The sequence below is a fragment of the Delphinapterus leucas genome, chromosome 3 (genome assembly GCF_059928025.1).
Source record: "Delphinapterus leucas isolate spDelLeu-1000000601 "Yukka" chromosome 3, BTC_Dleu_Yukka2, whole genome shotgun sequence".
In the NCBI taxonomy this organism is placed as follows: domain Eukaryota; kingdom Metazoa; phylum Chordata; class Mammalia; order Artiodactyla; family Monodontidae; genus Delphinapterus; species Delphinapterus leucas.
Window position 1 is genome coordinate 104,431,287 of NC_143131.1, and position 27,667 is coordinate 104,458,953.

Below are 27,667 nucleotides of genomic sequence, written 5' to 3' on the forward strand. Positions count from 1 at the left end.
AGGAACATTTGGTAACACAGAATTCAGGGGACATGGCCCTTCCCTTTGCTTGTACCCCAGCCTAAGCATGTCAATCCACTCCATTTTCTTCCACTTGCTTCGAACTGTATGCTTTGGTTTAAATTGCTCCAATAAACTGTGTGATTTGTGTGTCTTAAATCTGTGAGTTTTCCGTCCCACGGCTAGGGGATAGCTTGCCTGGCTGTGTACTAGGAGGCTACCATTGCAAGGTTGGGTCCATACACGCGTGATTGACCACCCTGCTCTAGCCACACTGCTCTCCTTGCTTTCCCTTAAATTTTCCAAGCACATTCAACCTCAGGAGCTTTGTACTTCTTCCCGCTACAGGAAACACTATTCTACAGACAACTACAAGACTTGCTCCCTCGTTTCCTTTAGGTGTCTCTTCCCTGAAACTCCCGTATAAAATCATGTCATTTTCCAGCAACAATTCTCCAACACCAGTTGGGTCCTACAATTCAATTCTGACACTACCTGGAGTTAGTGCAAACCCAGCAGGTTAAGGGTTCAGTCCCACACAACATCGGATGCCGACCACAAATGGGGTCCCCAGGCTACCTGCAGAAGCCCAGTCAACTATAAATTTGGGAGTTCCTGCAATCTTCCTCCCCACAAGCGGGTTCAATAATTTGCTAGAATGACTCACAGAACTTGGGAAAGCATTATACTTATGATTACAGTTTTATCATAAAGAATAGAACTCAGGAACAGCCAAATGGAAGAGATGCAAAGAACAAGATATGGGGGGCGGGGGATGGTCCAGAGGTTCCATCCCTCTCCAGGCACAGCGAAGTGTTCACCAACCCAGAGGCTCCCTGGGCCTCCTGTTGAGTTTTTTATTGAAATTTATTACATAGTCATGATTTATCAAATCACTGGCCACTGTGATTGACCGTAATCTCTGGTCCTTCTTCCCTCGAAAGATTCCAACCCTCTAATCCCCCAGTTGGGTCCCCTGGTGAGCAGCCCCCATCCTGAAGCTAACTTGAGACCTGCCAAGAGTCATCTCGTGAGTGTAAATTCAGGTACAGTCAAAAGGGGCTCTTCATGAATAGCGAGACACTTCTATCACTTAGGAAATTCCAAGGGTTTTAGGAGCTCTGTGCCAGGAAATGGGACAAAACAAAAAAACTTCTATTTTTATTATACCACAAAAACAGACATTTCTTCTCCTCCCCGTTCTCACTGCCCAACTTACCGTTTACCGGCACCTGACATGCGATACATTCATTTGTGTATTTGTATACGGTCATGTCCTCCCACTAGAATGTAAACTCCATGAGGGCAGGATTTGATCTCTTTTCTTTACTGTTCTATCTCCAGCATCCAGAACAGCTTTTAGGCTAAAACAGGCGCTCAGTAAATATTTGTCACTTGAGTGAGTGGACGTCACGTCAGGACAGAGGTGCCATCACCTCACCTCCTTTCTTTGAGAATCTGCTTTACCCACAGTAAAGCTGGGAAGGGCAGTCCTAGGTTCTATATGACTCCGCCTTACCTCTCCCAAGTCTGGCCGGCCACATTTGGCCATGACAGGGACAGAAATCCATTGCGCCCAGCATAGGAATTTGGAGTGGGAACTGAAAGACTGAATCCATTAAGTTATGGTGAAAAATGGGCCAGTGAAGTCCATAGCAGTCCCGAGTCACATTTAGTAACAGGAGCAGGGAAAGCCATAAGGAGATGGAAACAGTGAGTCTGTCAACAGAAGTACGAGAATGGGACAGCTGCACCAAAAGAAGCAGAGGTAAGAGATTATGCGACACTGGGGAGAGATTTAGGGGCTTTCTAAAAGCCATCACTGTGACCTGCCAGTTCCCTTCCTATGCTTGGGTATTACGAGACTGACTCGTCAGCTTTCGATAAACCCTCTTTGTAACTAAGCTGGGTTGAATGGTTCTTGGCCACAGAGCGCAGATGGTAGAGGTATAGGGCCGGTCCGAAGAAGCCACACCCAGGAGCCAGCTTAGCGATCTGTTCCCACCCCTGACCCCTCAGCCTCTGTTCCCTCAGCAAGGCAATTTATTCTAACTGCAGTACCCTCCTGGCTCACTGGACCCAATTGGGCCACTTTGATCCTCTCTCCTGGGAATCTGGAATTAGAACAGAGATGACAGATCGTTCTGCCAGCAAGGTAAGCCACGTGTTTGGAGAATCACAGGTAGCCAGTGAGCAGCATGAGAAACAATGAGACGGGAAAGAAAGAGCAGAGAGAAAAGTCGTGATGAGAGACAGAGAGAGACTGGGGGCGGGAGGAGAGGGAAAGGGAGAGGCTGCCCAGGTGCCTGAAGACATCCCATGTCCCAGTGTCCCAAGCCCCCTTGACGCCTGTACACACCTCCTACCCCTGCTCCCTTAAGACCTCTCTGCCCTACATTAAATTTGCCTATATTGCTTCAGTTAGCTTGAACAGGTTTGTGTTATTTACAGCTGACAAGTCCTTGACTAAGGCAAGGTAGCATTAGCAAGCAGAGGTGCACAGGTGAACCTGCCAAGCGTTCAGAGGAAGCCTCAGAGGCCCTCGGAGCCGCTTGCAAGGAGTGGGACAAAGTTAGAGACACGTGGCCTTCTGGGAGGATGACGCATTCATATTCCGCACAAGTTCCTCGGTTTCCACCACCAGACAATGAAAGGGAAGTCCCTTTAGCTGACCCTGGGGATGCTGCTTGGTCACCTGCATGACTTGAGCCCGCCTCACCGGCCAGAGTCAGTCACAGGAACATTCCTGGGCCCCAGAGACTGTCACACCGGGTTTCCAGAAACTGCTCTGCCACAGCGTGAGGCCTCTCAAGACAGTAACCACTTACTGGCTGGCCTCTAATAGGCATCAGGGCTCCCCTGGGCTGGGGGGCACTTTCTGCCTCTGATTCTGCCACTCACTGACTAGACGACCAACAGACTCCAGGCAAGGGGCAGAAATGAGTCACCCAAACGCCCCACCTCTGGGCACATCTGGCCATGCCGTCAGGGGGCCTCCTGGAGCTGCCTGCTGGGGACCTCTCCGGACTCATCCTGCTTCAGCCCCCGCGTCGGGGGCCTGGACCAGGAGACGGTCTGGTTCCCCAGCTGCTATCATAAAATCCATCACTTATTGTCTGTCCCTTTATCTTATCACCGAGGGGACAGTGGGGGTTTCCGGGTGGGCGGCAGACGCAAAGGCACCTGGGGATTTCTGAGGCTGAGCGTATCACACGGGAAGGTTTACGAGCTTTGGTTGCAGAGTCCCCAAAGCGAGTGCTCATCTGCGCATCAGATCTTTGCAGTCAGCACAAGATCTGCTGGGGTCCGCTGTGCCCAGCTCTGCAGAGACACCCGGCTGATGCACAGAACGGAGGGCCGTGTCACGCTGCTGGAAGGGCTGTGAGCCCGGGGGTCTGAGCTTTCAGCCCCCGGGAAACACCGGGCCCTTAGGAGGTTAGGAGGCACTCAGATGTTTCCCGAATGAATTCTGCCTCCCATCCTGTTCACTTTCAAAATTCCTTCTTTGGAAGGCATTTAGTCACTAGACCTGCTAGTGGAGCCCCATCCCATCCCTCATCAAGCGAGGGAGTCCATCCTCCGAGGGTAAGCAGGTTAGCTTATGTACACTGGAGCCCGGGGAGGGTTGGTGGAGGGGAAAGAAATTCGGGCCACTCCTTTGTCTTCCTCCTTACCAAGCGCTCTGCTCTCTGCCAGGGGAGAGCAGGGTAGAGGCAAAGAGGATCACGCCCCACCCAGTACCGGCTACCTAGGAGTTAACACCTTCTCCTGCCCTTCCAGCAACCACAAGACTCTCTTTAGAACCAGATAAGGCTGTTTCTCAACCTAAAGTCTTCAGTAACCCTAAGTCAAATGACCCCAGGCTCCAGCTTGGTTTCTCTTCCCCAAGGAATCTTCCTTGTTCTTGAAAGGGTAAGAGTCGCCCTCTGTCAGGCGGCTAAATGAGCACATAACTCCGTGCGCGCGTGTGCGTGTGTGTGTGTGTGTGTGTGTTAGGGGTGGCAGTGGTGACAGGCATCTTTTTCTCCACCAGTAGAGCCCTACTCAGCAGGTTTCTGAATCCCTTTGTCTCCTTCTGGATGTTCATTGTAGCCCATGACCTGAGGGCCTCACTACCCTAATTCTGCCCCATCACCATACTGTCTAGGGGAGAATGAGTTACTACCAAGTGTGCCTCTGAATTCTGCTTAAGTGCAAACAACTGCCTGCCTCCCCCCACCCCTCTGTCCCGTATGTAGACCTGCACCTCAGGAGAGCCGGAGAGGACGCCAGGAGAATTTACCAAATCCCACTGGCCTCAAGGAGAGGTTCATTCCCAGACAACAAAACATTCGCCTCCGCCTTCGTTTCCCTTCACAGGACTCTGGTTCTAAGCCATGATCCCCCGCTGCCCCCCTGCATGATCCAGGGGCCCGTTCTCACCCTTCTTAGCCTGAGAAGGTCCTGACAATCTCATCTTCTTGTCCATGATGATTTAGGAGTGAGTATGTGACCCAGTTGTGGCCAAGGAGACATGACGGGGTATGTTCCAGAGGTGTCCAAGAAACGTTTCTTCCCTCCTAAGAGAGACACAGACTCAGTCCTGCCCCCTGGACCTTGATGTCTCTGGACAGGGCTCCTGGAACTCTCGTGGCCATAACAGGAGGGATAAAAGAGGACAAAGCAGGGCTCCCCTGGTGGCGCAGTGGTTGACAGTCCGCCTGCCAATGCAGGGGACACGGGTTCGTGCCCCGGTCCGGGAAGATCCCACATGCCGTGGAGCGGCTGGGCCCGTGAGCCATGGCCGCTGAGCCTGAGCGTCCGGAGCCTGTGCTCCGCTACGGGAGAGGCCACAGCAGTGAGAGGCCCGCGACCGCAAAAAATAAATAAATAAATAAAGAAGTAATTCCAATACAAGAAATCAGAGTATAGTTTAAATGTTTACACTCTGCAAATGTTAAGTATGTTTCCCATATCCCCTCCTCCCACTTCAGTGTACATAAAATGCTCTAGAAAAGGATCTGGTTACGGAAAATGAATTTAAAGCTGTGGTTTGAAGGTCTTCCTTTTCTCATCTTTTCAGAAGCCCTCTGGGACAGTAAGTATAACATCATTTGGAGCTGATCAAAGGTCTGAATTGGAGATCCTTGGTCAGACTCCCTGATGGTCTCATCCAGAATCACAAAAGCATCAGCTTTTCCCGGCAACCGGACACCCAAGCACCCATTCCCACCAAGCCCCACTCTTGAATTCTGAGCTTTTAATTATCCAGTGTAGGTGGTAGAGGATTAAAGGTGGCAAGGACCACCACGACAGCCAGAAAAAAAGTAAAAATTTTGGCAACTTCTGCTGGCAATGTGCTGAGGCCCCTCCGGGCTTCCAGGTTCCGGGTCTGGGTTGCCACCCAGCTCCTGAAAGACTCTACAGGGCTTTGTCTCATAAAAACTAGAGACAAAGGCTATGTTTTCCTCACTGGCCCCTCTGAAAGTAAGACATACCTCAGAAAAGGAAAAAGCTGGCTAGCTTTTGTTAATTACCTAGGGAGTTTAGGATCCCTTTTCTGAAGAAGTACAGCACAGTGGTCATGAGGCCAGACCATCACTTACACAGCGACATGAACTCAGACAAAGTACTTTCCCTCTGTGCCTCAGTTTTCTCAACTCTAAAGGGGAATAGTAGTTGGGGCGTTACATGCATTAAGTGAATTGTTTTATGTGATGTGTTTAAGGACAGTGTCTAGTGCACAGTAAATCCTATGTAATTATTTATTGTGTTCCAATGACTACCCAGGCAGAAAGGAACTTGTGTTGGGGGGATGGCAGGCAGAACAATGACCTCTCACAGAGGTCTACTTCCTAATCCCTAGAACCCATGAATATGTTGAGTTACATGGCAAAGGGAAATGCAGATTGCAAACGGAATTAAGATTGCTAATCCACTGACCTGACCTTGAAATGAGGATATTATCCTGGATTATCTGGTGGACCCAATCTAATCAAGGATCCTTATAAGACGGAGCAGGAGAGGAAGCAGAGCTGTGATGACAAAGTTAAAAACAAAACAAAACAGAAAGAACACCTCCATAAATCAGTGGAAAGATGAGTCAATAAATAATGATTCTGGTGTCCCAACTTTTCTGACTAAAGGAATAATGGTTGCTTTAAAACACTGAAGGTAAATAAAATAACTTTCAAGTTTTCTAATAACGGAAAGCATAGTGCCATGTTAAGTCTCCTGGCTTGAAAATGAGGGGGTTCTGATGCCCTTGAAAGATACAAGGTCATGATTCCATCCCTCAAGAGCTCAGTTTCTTGGAGGGATGTGAAACTGGCTTTATTTTGTATGTTAACTTTGATCCACTTTCAGTAGCTGCCCGGAGAGCTGAGCTGAAAAGATGGTGAGGTCTCACCCACACATAGGTGGAGAGCCGCAATGATTAGTCATTTCTGCTATAAACTCAGGCAAGGAGTTTTGTCCCACCTGCACCTACTCGAAATTCCATGAGGAGTCAGAATGACCACAGACGGGCCAGGGCCATACACCTGACCAGACCATAAACTTGGACTCTGAACTGGCCCACATTCATGGGCATCATCAGTGTCTTGTATTCATGATGGCCCTGGAGAGCTTTATTTCCTCTCAATTTCCAGGTCTGTCCTGTTTCCTTTCATTTTATTTTCACATGTCTAAGTTAAAAAAAAAAAAAATCTTCACAGAAATGTATAGTGCATCTGAGAAGCTTCCAAAGTTTATTCCTGTACATGAATCGAATGGCACTACATGTGGGAAGGAAAAAATCCCAGCACCTACTTAAGAATGACTCCTTTCTCCAGGTTTTCTAACTGGAAAGTCTTCACACTGGGGAAAAATAATATGTATTTTAGAGAGCTAGTGTGAGGATTTTTAACAACACACGTAAAGTGTATTTTGCTAACTGATGTGCTGTGAGTCAAATTCAGCCCTCAGACGTGGTTTTTAGACTGAATTCATTTTCAACCTATAAAAACTATTAGTTATTAGGTTAAAATCTAGATCATCCAACTCTCTTTAAAAAGCTAAAAGATCTGGTCCAACTTCATCCATGTTGGTCAAATGAGCATCCCCCATTATATTTTCATGGGTTCACCAGGCACCACTGATGCCTTTTATATCTTCTAAAGCAACAAAAAACAAGAAAATGCACCAGTCTATCTGTGGGCCAGGGGCTAGGCAGGAGATCTGAAATTTCATGACCAGCTGACAGTCACAACTTGGGCTGGGGGTGGGGGTGGGGGGTGTGGTTAGAAACTGCTAGGGACAACTGGTGGGTAGAGGTAGCTCAACATCCTATACGATAAACAGGACAGCCCCCTACCCCCATCGCCCAGCACAGACTTTTCCCGTCCAAAATGTCCACAGTGCCAAGGCTGGGAACCCCTGCTTTCGAGAGTGATTTTGTTAAGAAAAAATAAACCACAATGGAGGAACTGCTAATAGTGGGTTTCACTCTGTTTTCTCTCCTAAAGTTAACTGAAAGCAAACAACATTTATGACTCAAGCTTTTGCAGGAAGCAGGGGATGGATGACTGTGGTTAGTGACAAAAAACAGTAATAAATGGCTTTGCCTGTCTTGTCTCTTTTTCAGAGTCAGGGAGGGAACGAAATGACCAGTAATTATCATTTAAACTGCTGTTTTATCCTCTATCAATCAGAGCTATTCATTCTGGTTACTCTCAGACCCTTGGGCTGAAACCACACTAAATCAGGGTCACAGCCAGGGTGAATATATAAGGCCAGCCTTTTCATTCTGTAAGTGCTAATGACCTGGGCTGAACATCAATGGCAAGTTTCCATGAAAAAGCCATCTGAGATCCTAATCTAGGAACAAAACGGTTCTATACAGGGAGCCTATTACCTTGTTTTTAATATTCTGTATTCGCTGGGACCACAGCTGTAAACAACTCTTCAGTCTCATTTCTCCATGAAGTTAATTTGCACTGTGTCAGCACTGCAGGCTTTTTGCATATGTTCAGGACAAGCTGATATGAGCAGGCCTGGAATGAATAATGTTTAGTAAAATCAATAAACCCTATTATTAGTCACTAAGGGGACTGATTTTATGTCTATAAAAGTAAAACAATTAGAACCGTATTAATGGCAGATTCATCATAGTAATATAATGGAGCCAAGTAGGCTTGTCTTCTGGGAATCTTTAATTTACCATTCAGTACTGACTATGTACTCAGCCAGAGAAATGGCACACATAATATAAACAAGCTCTGGCCTTTGGCAATTCATGTTGTCATCAGCAGAGACAACGCTGTAACAGTAAGGGGAAGAAACAAAACTTCATTCAGTGATTAATGGAAACCAGTCATGAATAACGTTCCAGTAAGAACCTGGAGGGAGAGCCTATTCAAACTGCATTCTGCTTTCGGTCATATACCTCTTTGTATCTATCAGCACTCCCGTTTACTACAGTAGCAGAGTTAAGCATGGTCTGATGCCCATATTTATACTCTACCTACTTAGGCACCTAACTAGAAGTAATTAAAAGCCTGGTGCGTAATAAGCATATATCTAATCATTGTGCAGCTCAGGTGAGATTGGCTTCCCTATGATTTTTTAAAATATTTATTACTAAAGGCAGGAAAATCATCAGGAATCCACAGTATCCCCCAGCCACCACCAGGAACATGATAACACGGCTGGTGAAGATGTAAATTGACCTTAGTTCTGGTCCTGTGTTTCGACGCTGAATTGTTCAGTCAGTTCTAGAACTGGAGCAGCACGTAGGCAACCAAATGTCATACTTTAAACAGTATTCTGAACAGAGGAAACATACTTGTTTAACTGGTATAAGACAAATTACATCAGGTCTTCAAGGACACATCAAGACATGGTCTAAGAACTGAAAAAATGTGATAACTTTAAAAAGTGATGAAAAATAGGTGAAATACTCTGACGTGTAGCTAACACCATAAACAATGTTTGACAAAATTCATAAGAAAAGCCGCTTTCAGGTGGCTTCCAAAAGTAGAGGAAGTATTTTTGATTGCAATTATCTATTCATTTGTGAAGCAAAGGCCCCCAAGTAGGAAAACTAACCAAATTATACCAAGACAAATTCTGTCAACTTAAAGAACTGTCTTAGGAAAAACCAAGGGGGTAGAACTCTTATTAGCAGTTATAGTAAAATCATTAAAACTCACAGCTGGGATAAAGCATCAACCAGTCCAAACACATGACACACTCCCCCACTCTAGGGCTTTGGCTCTGCTTTTGCATCTCACTGCAATGTTCCCCCCACCCCCCGGATATGTGCATGACTGCTTCGTCATCTCCGTGAGTGAGGCCTTTCCTGATCACTCTATCTGTACTGGGTTGGCCAAAAAGTTCCTTCGGCTTTTAAGTAAAAATAAATAAATTTTCACCAAGAACTTTATTGAACAACATATTCACCTTTTTGTTCCACTACCTTCTGCCATTTTCCAGGTAACTTCATAATTCCATCTTCCCAAAACGTTTTACCTTTTTGAGCAAAGAACTCTTCCAGGTGCCTTTTACAGTCTTCCAGGGAATTGAAATTTTTCCCATTAAGAGAATTTTGTAAAGATCGAAATAAATGGAAATCCAAAGGTGCAGGGCTTCCCTGGGGGCGCAGTGGTTGAGAGTCTGCCTGCCGATGCAGGGGACACGGGTTCATGCCCCGGTCCGGGAAGATCCCACATGCCGCGGAGCGGCTGGGCCCGTGAGCCATGGCCGCTGAGCCTGTGCGTCCGGAGCCTGTTGCTCCGCAACGGGAGAGGCCACAACAGTGAGAGGCCCGCGTACCGCAAAAACAAAAACAAAAACAAAAGTGCAATGTCTGGTGAATACGGGGGATGAATCAGAACCTCCCAGCCAAGCTGTCACAGTTTTTGCCTGGTCATCGAAGAAACACGTGGCAGAAGATTATGCATTTTCTGTTGACTAATTCTGGATGCTTTTCATCGAGTGCTGCTTTCTGTTGGTCTAAGTGGGAGCAGTGCTTGTTGGAATTAATGGATTGTTTTTCTGGAAGGAGCTCATAATAGAGAACTCCCTTCCAATCCCACCAAATACACAACATCACCGTCTTTGGATGAAGACCGGCCTCTGGTGTGGTTGGTGGTGGTTCATTTCACTTGCCTCACGATCTCTTCCGTTCCACATTACTGTACAGTATCCACTTTTCATCGCCCATCACAATTTGTTTTAAGAACGGAACATTTTCGTTACGTTTAAGTAGAGAATCGCGTACGGAAATACAGTCAAGAAGGTTTTTTTCTCGCTTAACTTAATGTGGAACCGAAACATCAAAGCGATTAACATAACCAAGCTGGTGCGAATGATTTTCAGTGTTTGATTTAGAAGTTTTGAGTATGTTGGCTATATCCTGGGTGGTATAATGTTGATTGTTCTCAATTAATGTCTCGATTTGATCGCCATCAACTTCAACTGGTCTACCTGACCGTGGAGCATTGCCCAAAGAGAAGTCTCCAGCATGAAACTTTGCAAACTACTTTTAACACGTTCGATCACTCACAGCACCTTCTCCACGAATCGTTTTTTGTGATTCAGTTGTGTTTTTTACCTTTCTTGAAATAATAAAGCATAATATGCCGAAAATGTTGTTTTTCTTCCATCTTCAATATTAAAATGGCTACACAAAAATTCACCAGGTTTGATAAGTTTTTTTTTTAATGCACGCTAATATGACAGCTGTCACAATACAATCTAACAAAACTGTTTCGAATGAAGTTAAAGACAACTAAGAGCTACTTACTAGAGCCATCTTACAGGAAAAAACCGAATGAACCTTTTGGCCAACCCAATAGTTACAAACACCCACACATCCCTCATGCCCACTCCCAGACTTTATTTTTCACCAGGGCATTTATCAACCATCTAACATACTCCACATAGTACTTACATATTTTATTATGCTTACCCCACCTACTAGAAAATGCAAACTCTATGAGGACAGGAATTTTTGTCTGCTTTGTTCATGGCTATATCCCAGCACATGTACAGTGCCTGGGATAAAGTAGGTGCTCAGAAAGTACTTGCTGGGAAGGAGGGAGAAAGGGAGGGAAAAAGGGAAGCAAGGAAAAGGAAAAAAAGTGAGAAAGCAGTTAATTCTGTATGTTCGGCATAACATATGCTAGTAAAACAATTTAATGACAAGTCAAGTTTTCACACATTTTACCTACTGTCCACACGTCACAAGCCTGACATCTTTGGAATATCATTCCATACCACAGAAACCTGTATGCATCAATTTGTAGTGATATTATACTCTGTATTTGAGTAAATACCCAATAAAGATACATATATCCGCTGGATTCAATCCACTTATTTGGTTGTTAAACCTGGGTGTCATATAAGAAAAGTCAGTATTTCTGTACTGTATCTTATGCAATGGACATTCATAATATTAAGGAACCTTTCTTTGGGAATTAGAAATACTATCAGCCAGCTAGAAATAACATGAGACAGACAAGAAGCCATTATATATATTAAAAAAAAAAAAAAACCTTTTTAATTCTGATTGCCAAATTATTTAAGGCAGGTATAAAAAAGGAAAGCATTCAATATACATTTTACATAAAATAAACTAGATTACAGCATAAAACAAGTAACCAGGCAATGGCGTTAAAGTCTCTCTCTTCTAAAACTGGATAATTGTAAACATTAAAAAAAAAAAAAAAAAAAAAAAGGACTGCAGGACTATTCAAGTAATAGAACAATCACAGATGTCTCTGGTATGCAGGCTATTGGGTTATTTGCCATTCAAGATTATCAAAAATGACACCTCATTATTCACAGATGCTCATTATTTCCCCGTTTTAATCTTTACATTATATACAACACAGTTTTTGTGGTACTGGCAACCCCATGCCTTCCAAAAGTATTTTTTCCACAATACACAAGTACAAACAGTGACTACAGGAACATTTTACACTGATGCATCTTAACAGGAGCCACCAAACAGACATCTAAATTGTACCCAAGTGTCGTCATCACAGTTAGCCTTTCTGAGGGGCTTACGGGAAATATATGAAGGATACGCAAGGTTCAGGCACACTGATACATAACATTATTTATTTACAATTGAAAAGCAAAAGGAAAAGAAAGTAAGCAGCCTTCCGTGGCTAACACTTCTCAATTTGACAAGCACATCTTTTATCTCCTTTACTGAGCAGTTTGCGACCCGGCAGCAGACCCTGTGTGTGCGAGCCTGGTTACTGATACAAAAAGTATAGAATATATATGTGTGTGTGTGTGTGCGTGTGCGTGTGTGTATATACATATATGTATACGTATATATATATATATAAAACAGAAGTTTAATTACAGCAACATTTGTTACTCTCTGATAAAATCTGTAATTTACAAAAATGAAATGACTGGTTTTTGCCTGCCATTAAGGCATTTCAAATTAACACCATGGAACTGATGTCTGTATAAAGCGCTTCCCCATGTGATCCAGTCACATGACAACGTACATTTCCAATCTTGTTATTCTCTGCAAGAGAAAAGAAAACCTTAGCAGAGCGGTTCCATCCACATTTAACACTGAAAATATGAAAACTGTAAGACCAACAGGCATTTTAATTCTATTCAATCAATGGAACTCAATTCCATAGAAAGTGAATGAACACAAGGGTAATGACAGACAACGTGAAAAATAAATTATTTTCCTTTTTAACACAACTTGAGGGGTAATTGAAAATATCAAAGAACAAACATTACCTTTAGCACTATGGAAATACATTCCTCCATTTGCAACTTCATTTTTAAACATAATAAAACAAAGGGAGTCATGGTGAATTATTTTAACAAAGCAGTGAAGACAACCTAAGAAAGTTTCAACCGTTTAAGACACAGGTCAGTTCATCACTAACGTACATTACAGCTATAAGAATGGAATAGAAGTTGCATGTGAAGCATAGTGGTAAAATACGCACATTCAATCCAATATCAAACCCTTAGGAGCTAAGTGTTTGGTCTAAAAAGACTACACTTGCTTCCTCCCACCATTAAGATGTCTCTACCTAGAAAACTGATTCAAAACATAGAGGCTCTTTACCTTCTTTGTGCAGGAAACATTCCTGATGCAGATGCCTGGGCAGCCACCTGCTGAGAGGCAACGAGGGCAGCAGAGGTCAAGCCTAATGGGGAAAAAATGCAGGGTTTCTGTGACTTTCAGAAATGTAAAAGTAGATGCAGGCCCAATGGTGAAAGGCTGCAGACCCCGTGAGTAGCCATCTGTCCTTTCAACACACACACATGAAATGTTTCATGCATCGAGGACAGACTACAAACTGCTCGGTCTAACCAGTACCCACCCCTTCATTGAATACTCGGCGGTTTTCTTAATAGCTATTCAAAGTGAATACAGCATTCCATCTCTCTGGCTCTGCGTGGTGCTAAATGGTTTGCACGCATTCCTGAATAGGAAGCTCAGGAGGAATGACAGGTACCAGGTAACAACAGGAATCAAAAGTCACAGTGAATTATAGAAGCGACACTCTATTTGCTTAGAATACAATACTTTCATAATAACTTTTACCACTTTAACGTTTTCCCCAGTGATTGAACACCAATGTATCCCATAAGGTACATGGAATCACTGAATTGAACTTAGAAATAGTCTTAACTTTTACCCTGCAAGAGAAAGGGAGCAGTAAGAGAATGTAATAGCTCCAAATGGCAAGAAGTTGCCTAACAGAAAATTCTTTAGAAAACCATCCCGGAAAAAAATAGAGGAAACAAATGTAAACTTCGGGAAGATGACTCTCTCCTTCTATGTCCTCTATGGTCTCTTTTAACACCACTATTTGACACCAAGTAACATGAGCTGAATAAATTAAAATGACCCCTTCACGTGGGGATAGCGCTTCCTACTTTTGGAAGTACCTTCAAACCTATTATTGTTTGTTATTATTGTTTTCAGACAGCAGAGTAAGAGGCAACTTGGCAAGCACTGCAGACCAAATTGTGTCCTTCCAAAATTCCTGTGTGGATGCCTTAACCCCCCCCAATGTGACTGTGTTTGGAGATAGGACCTATAAGGAGGTAATTAAGGTTAAATGAGGTCCTATAGGTAGGGCCCTGAACCAACAGGATTAGTGTCCCTATAAGAAGAGATACGAGAGAGTAACTCTCTTCCCCGCCCCGGCCCCCCAGCTCTCCCCATTCACAAAGAGGTCACAGGAGCACACAGCAAGACGGCATCCATCCACAAGCTGGGAGGAGAGCTCTCACCAGAAACCAACCATGCTGGCATCCTGATCTCAGACTATAAGCCTCCAGAACTATGAACAGAAATACATTTCTGTTGTTTAAAGCCATAAAAACTGTGGTATTTTGTTATGACAGCCAACGCTAAGACAGCAAGATCCTAGCAAGTGATCTGCTGGTAAAGACGGTGCCACTCCCCCGCCCCTGCCATGAGGTGACAGAGCTAGGACGAATGCTCAACTAAAACATCACAAACTGAAGGTTCCTCACGTCAGTTGCTGTGACTCTTTAAAAATGTTTCTCCTCTTTACTGAAAGAGTCCCAGGAGCGAAGGGCTGGAAGAGTCCCTGGATTAGGTTATAAAAAATGTTGAGCTTGATTACATGACTCCCATTACTTCCACGGGAAAAAGAGCAATTTCAAGGCCTGCAGAGATCAGGGCTAGTCGTTTCACCAAAGCCTCCCACCAACCCTCCCTGTCTGCCACAATTTCCCCGCAGCAGCTATCTGATCTTCTGATTGTCATATTCAGTGCCCCAGACACTGGCCACCACCGATAACGTCAACAAGTGACAATTATTAAGTGGTAGCCATTTCACTTCCTAACAGAACACAGAGATGTGGGAATAGCCTTAGTTGTGTCCCAAGGAAATACCAGGAAAGAAGTCTTCAAAACCCTCCCCAGAGTTAATTCACTCAAAGCTCAACCTTTTCATTTGAAGACAAGGAAGGCAGTTTTGGCAACGGTTTTCCAAAGCAGGATGAACAGAGGCACAAGTAAGACAGAGCTGCTGACCTTGGAAAGGGTCGTATTGCCCAGGGATGAGTGGGTACCCCATGCCCACATGGGTGTGGTGGTGTGTATGCAGGTGCCGCTGGCCGAAGGGGGAGTGGCGGTCCCTCTCCCTCTCCGCTTCCCGCTCTCGCTCAGCTGAAGCCTTTTCCACAGGCTGCAACAGAAAAGAGAGAGATTCCCCCCTTAATCCTCTGAACAACAATCTGGAGGAGCGTGGGAAACCACCTTGCTCCCTTTGGCAACAGGTGCTAACGATTAAAAAGTAAATACACAGACACTTAAAATTCTTTATTAATGGAAGATCATTTCAAAAGACATGCACTAGTTTCAACTGGAATTGAGCCAACACTAAAGTACTGCTCCCTGCCAAAGCAGCATCAATGTTTTCCTCAAATGATTGAAATAAGAGGACCTCTCTCATCTCACTCATAATTGCAGGTTTAGAATCGACCCAATTTTTTCCTAGAAACAACTTGCACATGGGGATCAGGAGAAGAAGGAGTTGTAGAGATTTCTTTAAGGTCAAGTTTTCTGATTACTCTTCTATATTAATTACAATTTGCGAGGGGAATATATCTCACAATTTTAAGCCTATCTTTATACTTACCTCCATTGAGAACATACATCCTAATATTATATGTTAATATCAAGCAAAGCAAATCATTGCCCTACGCCTCCAGAAGTATTCCAAAATCTCTCAATCTCTGAACACTCAGACAAGCTCCAGTTCTCCCAAATCATACTTTGGTTAAGGATCTTGGGTTTCCGAGACATTTTTACCCACTAGAACTTAACCACTCTTTCGCTAAAGTTCTTTTTCTTACTTGAAAACAATCTTCGCACTAGAAGGAGTACTCTTAGGAAAGGAGTCATGAATCATCTTTCCCGGTTTCTTTACAGAGTCTCAGGTAGGCACACTCAGACACACATTACAATGCCCATATTTTAATTTATTCCGAACTTCTCTTTTCTAGGCAAGAACTACCACATCCTTTGTATTTTCTCTCTTCCCAACAGCCTCTAGGACTAGCAATTGCACTTTTCTGGGGGAGGTGGGTGCGTGGGAGTGGAGCCGTCTTTCACAAAGACACACGTCTGAATCACTTCCGCAGAGTTACAGGGATGTGTGGAGGAGTCAAGGTCAGAGCAGAACAGAGACAGCCACCACTCCTTAGCCAAGTGACTCACTCTGGCACACGAGTGCAACACAAATATTTCGCGCCCAAGGTTGGTTCCTATGAATTTAAATGTCCGGCTAACAAGCATCCTCCTGGGTAAGCAAGGTATAGATTTTCCAACAGAAAAGACTGCTGCTACCTTACACGCTTTCACAATTTTTCCCCCATGTATGAAAGCATCTTATTTTTGAACATGCCATTCTTTCCATATTAGACTAAAACAGCACCCTGAAATCACAGCTGAGTTCCAAAACCATTTATATTTCAAGACTGTTCTCTAGCTTGTCTGCTTTTCTCCCCCTGAAACATAGTACTTGTTAGTGATGACAAAAGGAGGCATACAGCGGGAGACTTGCTGCGGTACTGGCTGGCGTGCTGGTGGAGCAAATCCAGTGCTTTTGATTCAGTGGTTGTTTTCGTGGTGATGCTAGGGCTGGTATTGACCTTCTCTGCCTCTTCTCTCCCTGACATCTTCCCGTAAACAGGGTAATGAAATCCTGGCGAGAGATAGGCCCCTGCAGATACACAACAAATGCCACATCAAGTTACAGACAACATCTTAAAAAAAAACAAAAAACAAAAACCATTTGGATGACATGAATTTGGGACAAGAGTCGGAGATCTTAAAGTAGGGAATATTGCATTAAGAATGGGCTACGTCATCGTTAAACCGTATCTAGGTTCTCCGATTCTCTTCTCCCAGTTAATTCATCCTGATGATCAGAGGTTTCTAAAAAGAAATGAGCTTCCAGCCATTTCATATGTTTATGTGTCCGTTTAACTCCAAGGAATAGTAACTGTTATGATTATGACAGTAAGTGCTCAGAATATTTTCCTAGGCCATAAAGTATCTGTCAGTCTAATGGCTGCAGCAGACCATCAGAGCCTATGGAAACTAGAGCTCAGGACTCTTGACATTTTGTCTAAAAAATGAAAAATCTTCCATGAAATCCATTTCATCTTTGGGACTTCTTTAAGTAGCATTAAATACAAGCCAAACAAAGGTCACTCTTGAAGCATCTAATTCATCCTGAGTTTTAAAAGAGCTAGTATTTGAACACAGCCTCTTCCCTCCAATACAGTGAGAACCCGTGACACGTACCAGGGTAACTGTGCATTAGGACGGGAGAAACAGCCCGGTATGCAGGGTGGCTGGGGTCATACATCTGCGGGTAAGGGTAAGCATGCAAGTACTGTATGTAGGACTGATGCTGACTCATGGGGGAGGAGACGGCCACTCTGGCTCCCCGAGAGTCCTTCCAGTTCACGGGAGTCTTGCGATCATCGTTTTTCAGCTTGCTCTCATCCAAGGATTGAGAATCAGGACGCTTGGCCTCTTTGGGCTCCTCTTTGATGCTCGTTAATGATACGGGAAGGCTGGGCACACCACCCTCTTTGTTGGGGGTTTTCCTGGGACTATCCTCTTTTAGTTTCTTTTCTCTATCAAGTTCTTCTGACTTTTGCGGGTCTAGGTATTTGGGTTGGTATACATAATGATGCCATGTCCTTGAATCTGGATCCTGATTTTGGAAGAAAAAAAGAAAAAGACTTGTTTCAAAATTTCAATTTTCAAGAAAAATTCATTCATCACCATGACAGCACGATTACTATTACTTCTAAGTGAACATTTATTTATATGCTCGCACTGTGCAATGAGCTTTACCGCCTCCTCTTACAGAGGAATAATGTCTGAGGTAGGCATCATGAATAATCCCTTTTACAGAAGACAAAAGCTAAGTTTTTCAAGCTCAAGTAATATCAGGGTCACACCGCTGCCCAGTTCATGGAGCTGAGCTTCAAAACTTAGCTCCGCTGGAATTCAGAGCTGGGCTGTTAAGGTCAATTCTTAACATTAGGTAACATCCTCAGACATATTTAATCTAACCTCGTTTTCCTTTTAACATCTCACACAGGTAAAAAGAATTCAGAAAACTCAAGCTGATAACAATGTTTTACTTACTAAGTAAGTTTTACTACAGTTTAAGTAATTATTATATCAATTTACATCATTTCGAGGGGAAAACTCTTGGTTTCCTAATACATTTTCTCCACCTACTGCAGCTGAGGCTTACTATAACTGCATCACGTCTCATTATGTGCTAACGTCTCAATCAAAACAAAATTAAAAATTAACAGGACACATTATGGCTTTTCTACCAGGAAACAAAGGCATCCATAAATCTCCCAAATTGTATAGTTCTAATGCAGCCCTGTGAAGTCACAGCTTGATTCGAGCCTCCGGAAATGGGGAAACTGAGGGTCCTTAAATGGCCTTTGTGACCTGCCCATGCCATTCATGATATAAACCCACTGGGTATCTGAGGTTAAGGCCCAACTCTGGGACAGAAATGAGCATGAAGAAAGGATTCTGTTGCTCTGATTCACCAGGGACCTCTAAGCCCCCCTCCCTCTCAGTGGGGGCTGGGATGTTGGGAAATACCAGAATTCATACTCGTGGGACTGCAGCTGAGTCAGGACATCTGAATTGTGACAGAAAGTGCTGGCACATGTGTGGTTTCATGGTGACCGATTTTCAGGTGTTGTCACATTTAACCTCAGACTGGCTGACCAGGGGGGCTCTGGGGTGACTGCCTGAGGCCCATCCGCCCAGACTCCCCGCTCTCCTCACAAGCGAGAAGCTCTGAGCTCTGCTCTGGGGTCCTTAATGTAGAACGTAAAACGGAACTCTAGGCACCTCAAGACACCCCGAGTTTCATTAAAAAGATGAGTGGGAAATGTGAACTTAAGGTCCCCATCTTCATATGCCCAGAAGATGCCAAAATGAATTTGAAAATGTAAAAGAACAAATTGTTTGAGTGCTCAGACTCAGAATCTCAGAGTTAGACGAGAACTCAGCCACTATGGGGTAGAATTCCCTCACTCTGGACTCAGAAAGAAGTTAAGGGACCTCGTCAGAGTCAGTTAGTTAATGGCAGGGAACATGAGTCTGCAAAGCACATGGCCAAGGTTCTTTTCACTACACAACATGACAAGGAAACAGTGAGCAATGTACATTTCAGAGGTACACAAGAACTCCCGAGAATTCATTTAAAATATTTCTCAGGAGAAGAGGAATCCAGCCTAAGGAGCCCTTGGGTGGATTTCCTGTGAAGAACTCTTAACCAGATCAAGCCCAGCCACGTACAAGTCTCAGACTGCTCTCTCCCTGTGGGGACCACACTCCACAATCTTACTTGTTTAAATCTCGAGGTTGGGTCTACACCTGTCTGCTTCATAGAGTCCATGACAGATTTCATTTCTACAGCTTCCTTAATAAGCTGGTGGTTTTCCATCTGCTTAGCTTTGAAGCTGTCGGCCTGAAGCTGCTGCTGGTGATTGGAGAGAAGCTGTGATTTACCTGTCTCCTCAGATTTATTAGGCACTGACGGCCCTAGTTTAGAATGGTTTTTGTTAGGCTCCGGAGTAGAGGGAGCTTTTGAGATTGTGGCCGATGGCATGTTTTTCTGTTTACTGTCCTCTTTGCCCAGCTCTTTCAAGGGGAGCTCATTTTTCCTTTCACAGTCTCCTCTCCCAGTTTGGGCCATTTTCTGCTCTGCCAGCCTCTGGTCCTCATAGTACTTCTCATACTGCTGTCTATAGGCAGGGCTGGTGGCCATCAGAGATTTCTGGTCCATATAGAGCCCGTAGGCATATTGGCCATAATACAGTGACTGAGCCAGGGCCGGGTGTCTCTGCGTGATCACCGATTGGTGCTGAGGCTGTAAGGATGCAGAATTATGGTCCACTTTCTTGGCCTCGAGCTGCTCTGCCTTGTCTTTCTTATCTGCGTCTTCCTCAGACTCCTTCTTGATCTTCATTCCCTGCGCACTCCCGCCGTTCCCAGCTACAGGGGCACCGACCTGCCCAGGGTGCATGTAACTCGGAGAATAATAAGGATCGTAGCCATGGTAATAGGGAGAGTGGGACTCTTTCATCTGAGATGATTGTGCTGTCGTTGAAGAATGCCCTTTTACAACACCGTCCTTACTGGAAAGGATATCTGACGGGGAACTGGCCTTTGACCTCACGCCCTCCGACCTGCTGTCAGAACCACCGTCATCGGCAGCATCAGAGATGTCCGAGTAGGCAGGGCTGCTCGTCTTGGCTGCGGAACTCTCGGCCCCATTCTGTGTCAGCACGTGCAGCGGGGCCACGGGCGCCTGCCCATTCACCAAAGCGCTACACTCCATCCTCGAGGCACTCCCGATGGAAGGGCTGGGAGCGTTGTCGGTGAAAGTGTAAACCTTATCAGCCTCGGCTTTGATACTGGCCATCCGACTCTCTTGCGACTCGGACAGTCCGTTCGCCAGCCCTTCATTCTTGTTGAGGTGGTCCTTTAAAAAATGCCCGGACACATCTCTGCCAGCCCCCTTGGCGTCCTCTAGTTTGCCCAGCTTCGCATCCGTTTTCGGGCTCCCCATCTCTTTCCCTTCTTTGTCCTTCAGCTTCCGCTTCTCCTTTTTCTTTTTGTCTTTGAGCGACACGAGAGCTGGGTTCACGGTGACGGGCTCCCCCATAATCGTGGGCTTTGGCTGAATGGGCTTTAACGGAGGACTCTTTGGTGTGGCCTGGACCGCCGTGGTTGTGAGGGAGGGCAGTCCGGGTATGGTCCCCGTGGTGGTGCCCGTAAAGGCTGCTGTGGGAATAGCGATTAGCTGTGGCGGCGTTGGGGCCGGAGCGGGGGCAATGGGCCGGGCACTTTTAAGCTTAGAGAGGTTTTTGTCCATTTTGCAACTGTTGGCTTTTTTGCCCTTTTCTTTCTCTCCCAAATTTTTCTTGTCGATTAAGCCTTCTGCTTCCAGTTTGGGCATTTCGGCAGCCAAACTGCCGTCTGCTACCGAGCAGCTGTCTACGGTGGCCGTCATGTTGGAGATGACCGGAAGGTTGTTGAGGTCACTGTTGAGGCCCTTCTTTTTGCCGGAATTCTTCCCAGGCTTCGATCCGATAACAGAGCCCGGGCCATTGCTCATCAGCTCTCTCTTCCCCTTGGGGGTTCCGGGGGCGTTCCCCGAGCCAGGGGACACCGGCGCCTTCACCTGCTCGTAAGTCGATACACTTGTGCTTGGCTCGCTGCATTCCAGCGCCACGTTGCTCAAGGCCTCCTCACAGTCCGAGATCTTGCCCTCGCTGTCCGGTTCGAACTCCAGCTTGTTCTCTGGGTCTAAGTGGGCATGAGCCTGGTGGTACCTGAGGCCGTTGATGTGCTTGTACTTTTTGTTGCAGTTTGGGTGCGGACAATCAATCAACACCGGAGAAGAGCAGCCCTGGTCCAAAAAAGTCGTCTCTGGTTTCCCTTGAGGGGTGGTGGGAGTGCTTCTCGAATTTGTGCGGACACGCTTCCCGGGCTTACTGTCCTCGGAGCTGGAGTTCAGGTCTAGCTCCATCGGAGGCTTGTTTTTCCTTTTGTTGGTGGAGGAGGGGCTGGCTTTGATGTCCTCGGCAGCACAATTCGGGGGTGTCCTTCGCCCGCTGGCATTGAGGCTGCCCCGCCTCCCTTTCCCATTGGCCCCCCCTCTGTTCTTGTTCTGCAGCCCTCTGGACTCTGTGAAGCTGGCCTCCGAGCCCGGGGCAGCTGCGGTAGACCTCGCTCTTTTCCCTCGGCCCCGGCCCCCTCTCATCTCCAGGTCGCTGGTCGGTGACTCGCAGAACCTAGGGAAGCAAGTAACAGATGTCAAAACGAGCATCCCCAAAGGAGCCAAGTGAAATCACAAGGCACGCAATGCAGCAAAGAGCAGGCAACACCCCAGCAGCTTGAGGGCTGGGTCCAGATAAAGAAAAGTCACCCAATTCTTCCACTGACAATTTCAACACCTGAGAAAGAACAGGCTACCTAATGGCCTATGTTCTTCCTCAGAAAACCAGCTCGGGTAGCTAAGTTTCCAATCCAGTTCAAATTCCCATATTGAGAAAAAGAAAACAAAGGAGAAAGAGAAGGGGCAGGAAGTAGTGATCTCCCTACAAAAAAGCAACCCAGCATCTGCATTTTACTGTATTCAACCCTGAATTGCTCATTGCTCTTTTGCCTGGTTTCAATTACAAACTGACTTTTATGTATTATTAATCTCTCTCTGTAGTCTCCTTGCAAAGAGAGGATGGGGGAAGGAGAGGGGAAGAAGAGGAAGGAGGAGAGGAAAACAGAGCCTGAAATCAAAGGCTCCATGCCTACCTGGGAGGGGCCCAGTCGTGCTTGGTGCAGTCCAATAAGGTCCCTACATAAGTTTTGTTCCTCCACGTGACATTGACCACTAGGACACCTGCAGGAGTGGGGAATGAAGATGGACCAAGGTTAGCACAAATTACCCTATTTCCAGTTCATTTATTATTACTGTTCTTTTTACCAGCAAAGCTCCATTCTCATTTGCTTTCAAAAGCTGTGGTTTGCATTCTTCCTCTTTCTGGTTTCAGTGACCTCAAGCAAAAACCCACAGGAAATCATGTGTGTGTGTTCACGAGCATACGCGCGTGGTACAAAAGGGTAAGGGCTGCGTGTGAGAGTGTAATCAAGATACTGCTGACAGAAGGAAATGGTTTTTGCCATGTCCTGCTGTAAAACAGCAACACTCACCTCTTAATTTTTCTATTATTACACATAATTGCTTTCGTTTGGCAAGCAGCCAACAAAAACTAAGCCCCAGTTACCAGTGCTTAAACCAGAAGGTGACTGAAAGGGATCGGTTTTGCTTCCAATTCAGCAATATAAAATAACGGTGATTTTTATTTAGGAAAAAAATGATGCGCATGCACAAAAATAGGTCTAGAAGGGGGGAAAGCCGGAGCTTGGAGTTCAGATAGCAGACAATCAGCTATGATTTCTCTTTCCTAATCCTCCCCTCTCTGGCTTTGTGAGACAAGAATCAGCCTTGGTATGGTATCTGTTTCACTGTTTGGTATTGTTTCATATTAAGGACTCCTAAAATAGCCCTCTTAAGAAAATAAATGTGCACAATAGGTTTGCTCTTGGGGTTATCTTTAGAATCAACTTTAGTAAGCATTTGCCACAGAGGATTAGGAAAAAAAAAAAAAAAAAACACAACCTCAAAACCAACAGGCTTGTTTCCTGCAAGCCATTCTGCTTTTCCCAACTGCTTTGCAGACAGACAATTTAATTCAGCACTGCATCTGTGAATTACTAAACTTAAGTGCACTTAGTTATACCAAATGTCACAGGGAAACAAAATATAACATCTTCTTTATTTCTCTAGAGGACAAGTGCCATATTTTTTTAAACTCACTCCTTTAAAGCATACAGTAAAAGGACCTAGATTTTGAGACATACATAAAATATTAGGGTAAAGAAATAAAGTATTTAAGTGTGTCTTAGTTTCTATAAAGCACCACTCCCCCTTCTTTCTTGGAAACACCAAGGGGCAATACTCAAAGTCTATTTCTAGCTGGTTTACTCGCTTGCTCACTGTCGTTTTGAATTCTGCAGAAAATCTGTACTGAACTCCTTTGTGGCAAGGGACACCTCACAAGGTAAGACTCATTTCCTTGGGAATGTCTTTAACAGCAGGTAAAATATTTGCATCGTTGGGACTCAAATAGTGGGGAAGAAAGGATTTCTTTCAAAAGGCCCAAAAAGAGATTTAAAAATTGTTTCCCATATGGTCTGTGTTACTATTACTTAGGTGACAGCTGAACTTAACTCACTATATCAGTGGGGGGCGGGGGGGCGGGTTGAGGGGGAGTTAGCACGAAGCAAAGCAAGCATTTCCTCAAATCATAGTTGACTCCATTGTAATTCCTTCAGGGAAAAAAAAAATTAAAGCCATTGAGTATAAAAATTCCTATTGAGATGAGAATCGATGGTAATTAGGCATTTGGTCAAAATGTGCACAAGACGGAACAATTGGAGGAAAGGATTCTTTATGAGCACATCCCTTCAGGAAAAGGGAGGGGGTGGGAGACAAGGCGAAGGGGAAGACGAGCTGGTTTTCTCATCACCTGCTCTCTGGGGCACTGTGTGTGGTGTCAAAGACCTTTGCAGCTGCTTAAAATTCTTTAGCATGTCAGCTATATTTACAGTGCAGGAATCTATCTGTAGTGCCAGAAGGGTACTGCATTTTAGCTTTAGACGCAATGGGCTGAAACACCGCGTTCCAGAGTCCCCTGATGTAGCACAAATGTATAATTAAAACTGCTTGAAAGGAAACATGAAAGAAACAACAAACCCTCCATTCTTACAGTAATAAAATTAAAAACAGGAAAAGTCTGCACAGACACTTAACATTTGTCTGCAGTGAAAGGCTTTTGTTATTGCTTTTCCCCAAAGGGTTTCGCGTTTCCAGCAAATGATGGCCGCGGATTGGCCGACGCCTGCTGGGAACGCCGGCGTCTGATTGGCTGAGCCGAGGGCGGCCGCCCGGACCAGCGAGGCAGCAGCCCGGGATAAAGGAGCATCGCCAGGGGAAGAGGCGGCCGCGGTGGCGGGCTCGCCACGAGGCGAGGGCGCGCTCCCTGAGCCGGGGCTCTCTTGGGGACAGAGGGCTGCCCTGCTCCGTAAATCAACGCGGGCTGATCCGTGTGTTGAAAGGCTACTGTCCGCGTGACCGTGCTGGCTTTCCCAGCACGACCCACACTGCGCAGCTCCACGCACACACATCACGCCAGCCGGCTCACAACCGTCAGCATCAAATTCCTGGTCTCGGAACAGGACAAAGGGAAACGTGGGGGTCGGAGAGAAGGACGGGACCCCAACACAAAGTTAATCGTTGGTTAGGTGGGGTTATCGGGTGAAGCTGTCACATGGGAGAAACACAAGTTGAAACTTCCCACACTGCAAAACTATTCCCATCGCCTGACACTATTTCTTGAAGCCACACTCCTATCTATCTAAGTACAAGTGACAGTATTATAATCATTATCATTCTTAAAAAAAAAAAAAAGTCTATTTTCAACTTCAAAGGGCCTCAATAAGTCAGCCTAATTTTCCTAGAATCCCTCTATATTTTAAAAAATGTTCAAAATAAATGCTCTACTCCCTGGAAGATTTTGAACAGTTTCTTAATTAAATACGTGTGCTTGGTCTATTTTTCTTTATATGCACAGTCCACAATGTCACGTAATATTTATGTCTGCCTAGAATTCACGTGCGAATACACGCACGCACATGTTTACGCAGCCAAATCTGCTCTGTATTGGAATGAAGGCTTAAGGAATGCTTCTCATATAAACTACAAAGTGTACCGTTTCTTTGTCAGGAAGTCTATGTTTAGACAACATCCTATTGTGAGGGGCCAAGTACAAAGGTAATGTTTAGTTCTAAAAGATATAAACGGCTTATCATTTTGGAGTCACAGCATCTTGAACACTTTGTAACCCATGGCCATATAAAGCAGACTATACTTTTTTAAAGGCATAAATGCCCAACATGAACATGAGTCCTTCAGAAGCCCAAATTTGAATTTTATAAACCTGGGCATGGTTACTTTTCTCACTTATCGTATATAAACTAAAAACAAATGTACATTCATTCCAAAAAGAGTTAATATTTCTCTAACTACACACTTATTCCTTCAAACATCTGGGCAATTTGCAAGGTGCTGGGGGACACTCTGTACAAGTCCTTTTCATCTTTATCTTCTCAGGTATCCCACCAGATTTATTATCTTCCCTTCCCACCCACAGACTGGGCATCATCTTTCTCAAAATGCTAATAATGCCTGCCCTGTAACACTTGAAATTTGAAAAATATCTTCAGATTATTACCAATAAAGTAAAACTAAAGCTGAAGAGAGCAACAGATGGTTTGCGTGTGCTTCCCACACAGGGTTTTCTTCTTTGTATTAAGGGTATGTCTTAGATACTGGTACACAATCTAAGCTGCTGCCGCCACAAAGCATATTACCTACTGGACACTTAGTAAGAAGGTGGTCTGTGTTCTATAACCTGAGCCCTTTCCTTACCTCTATAAAAGCCAAAAGAGTCCTGAGATCCCATAAGGATTCCACATTCACAGTGTTCTCTTATCTCCTCTTGTCAATACTTCGCAGTTAAGTGTTCCCAGAGAGATGGTCAAGCCCATTAAGCATTTATTGTGCATCTACAGGGTATACAACACTAGGAACCTATCTGGTGCTACAGAATCAACCATGTTTTTTGCCTGTAACTCCATACAAACTCTATACTTTTAACGGTCTGCAAATTTGTAGCTGAACATAGGGATACCCCGTATTCCAGAAGTGGAAGTACGGTTTGCATATTACCCATACGAGAGAGTAGGCCCCTTAATCCATCTCATTAAACTAGACCCAGGACGTGACTTTCATAGTAACCGCCCTGCCCACAGTCCCTGCTCAGAGGGTAGTCTCAGGTGACTAGGCTCCTACACCACTTATCCTAACCCTGGCCTCCTCTGACTGTTCCAGTGATGGGCAACTGAAGCAGAGGTAACTAAACAAGGATGTGCTTTGGGAATCTGAGCTAGTGGTATAGAAGGGAAAGTTGATAATAAGAGTAGAAACCTGTAGGTCACAAGCTACTGAAGGGAGAGAGGACCATGATGGAGACAAGGATATAATAGCTATGAGACAGAGGCCAATGGGTAGTGCAAGGCCCTCATATTTGTGTATCCCTTTTCCCGCCTACTTCATCACTGATGGGGTGGAGATGGGGGGGGAAGGGCGGTGTCTCACCAGGACCCAGGACTGTCCTGATATTTTCCAGTCATCTTGTTAAAAAGTTGTCCCTGGGCTTCCCTGGTGGCGCAGTGGTTGAGAGTCCGCCTGCCGATGCAGGGGACACGGGTTCGTGCCCCGGTCCGGGAAGATCCCTCATGCCGCGGAGCGGCTGGGCCCGTGAGCCATGGCCGCTGAGCCTGCGCGTCCGGAGCCTGTGCTCCGCAACGGGAGAGGCCACACAACAGTGAGAGGCCCACGTACCGCAAAAAAAAAAAAAAAAAAAAAAAAAGTCCCTGGTTCTGAACTACAATCTGTCTTTGAACACCTAGGTCCTGGCTGTGCCTTCTGATACCCTACAGACAGTCCACTTGACAGCCTTTCACCCACACAAGGACAATGACCATGTCGATATTCCCTTTGCCTCCAGTTGCCCTCTTTTTTCCCTTCCAGCATAAACAAGTTTCTTCAACCATTCTTGATATCACACTTTTAATTGCCCTGGGAAAAAAAAACCTTTAAAGATGGACTTGACCAAATCCCCAAGGAAAGTTCAGGTTTCTAATGAATTAGGACCAAGCAGAGACCAAGTCTAACGTTCTCTCTTCTATGAATCCTCTCCAGACACACAGACCATGCATACCGCCAGAAAACGGCCACTCCCTCCTGAGTCCCCACTATGCTCCATCCAAGTCCTCTCCCCAGTGGATGCTCCCCAGAATCCATGGTTTCCCTCTGAGTCCACAGCTTGACACTTTCTCAGCCTCCTCCCTACCGGTTAGACGTGCTCCTGTCCCTCAGTTCTATGAAAGGCAAGTGAACCGATAAGTGCCACTGCCAGGCCTGACCCA

At 45.2% G+C, this 27,667-nt stretch overlaps 1 protein-coding gene across 1 annotated transcript in view; it reads right to left on the reverse strand.

Annotated features, from left to right (window-relative positions):
* Nucleotides 1–11,279: 11,279 nt before the first annotated feature.
* ZNF608 (zinc finger protein 608) overlaps nucleotides 11,280–27,667 on the reverse strand; it is a 104,345-nt gene continuing 87,957 nt past the window's right edge. Inside the window, exons 3-8 of the mRNA XM_089909243.1 lie at nucleotides 22,367–22,454; nucleotides 19,395–21,849; nucleotides 17,303–17,720; nucleotides 16,543–16,715; nucleotides 15,023–15,176; nucleotides 11,280–13,154 (exon numbers count right to left, since the gene is read on the reverse strand). Coding sequence (XP_089765369.1) covers nucleotides 13,069–13,154; nucleotides 15,023–15,176; nucleotides 16,543–16,715; nucleotides 17,303–17,720; nucleotides 19,395–21,849; nucleotides 22,367–22,454 — 3,374 coding nt within the window. The 3' untranslated portion in view covers nucleotides 11,280–13,068. The remainder of the gene's footprint in view (nucleotides 13,155–15,022; nucleotides 15,177–16,542; nucleotides 16,716–17,302; nucleotides 17,721–19,394; nucleotides 21,850–22,366; nucleotides 22,455–27,667) is intronic.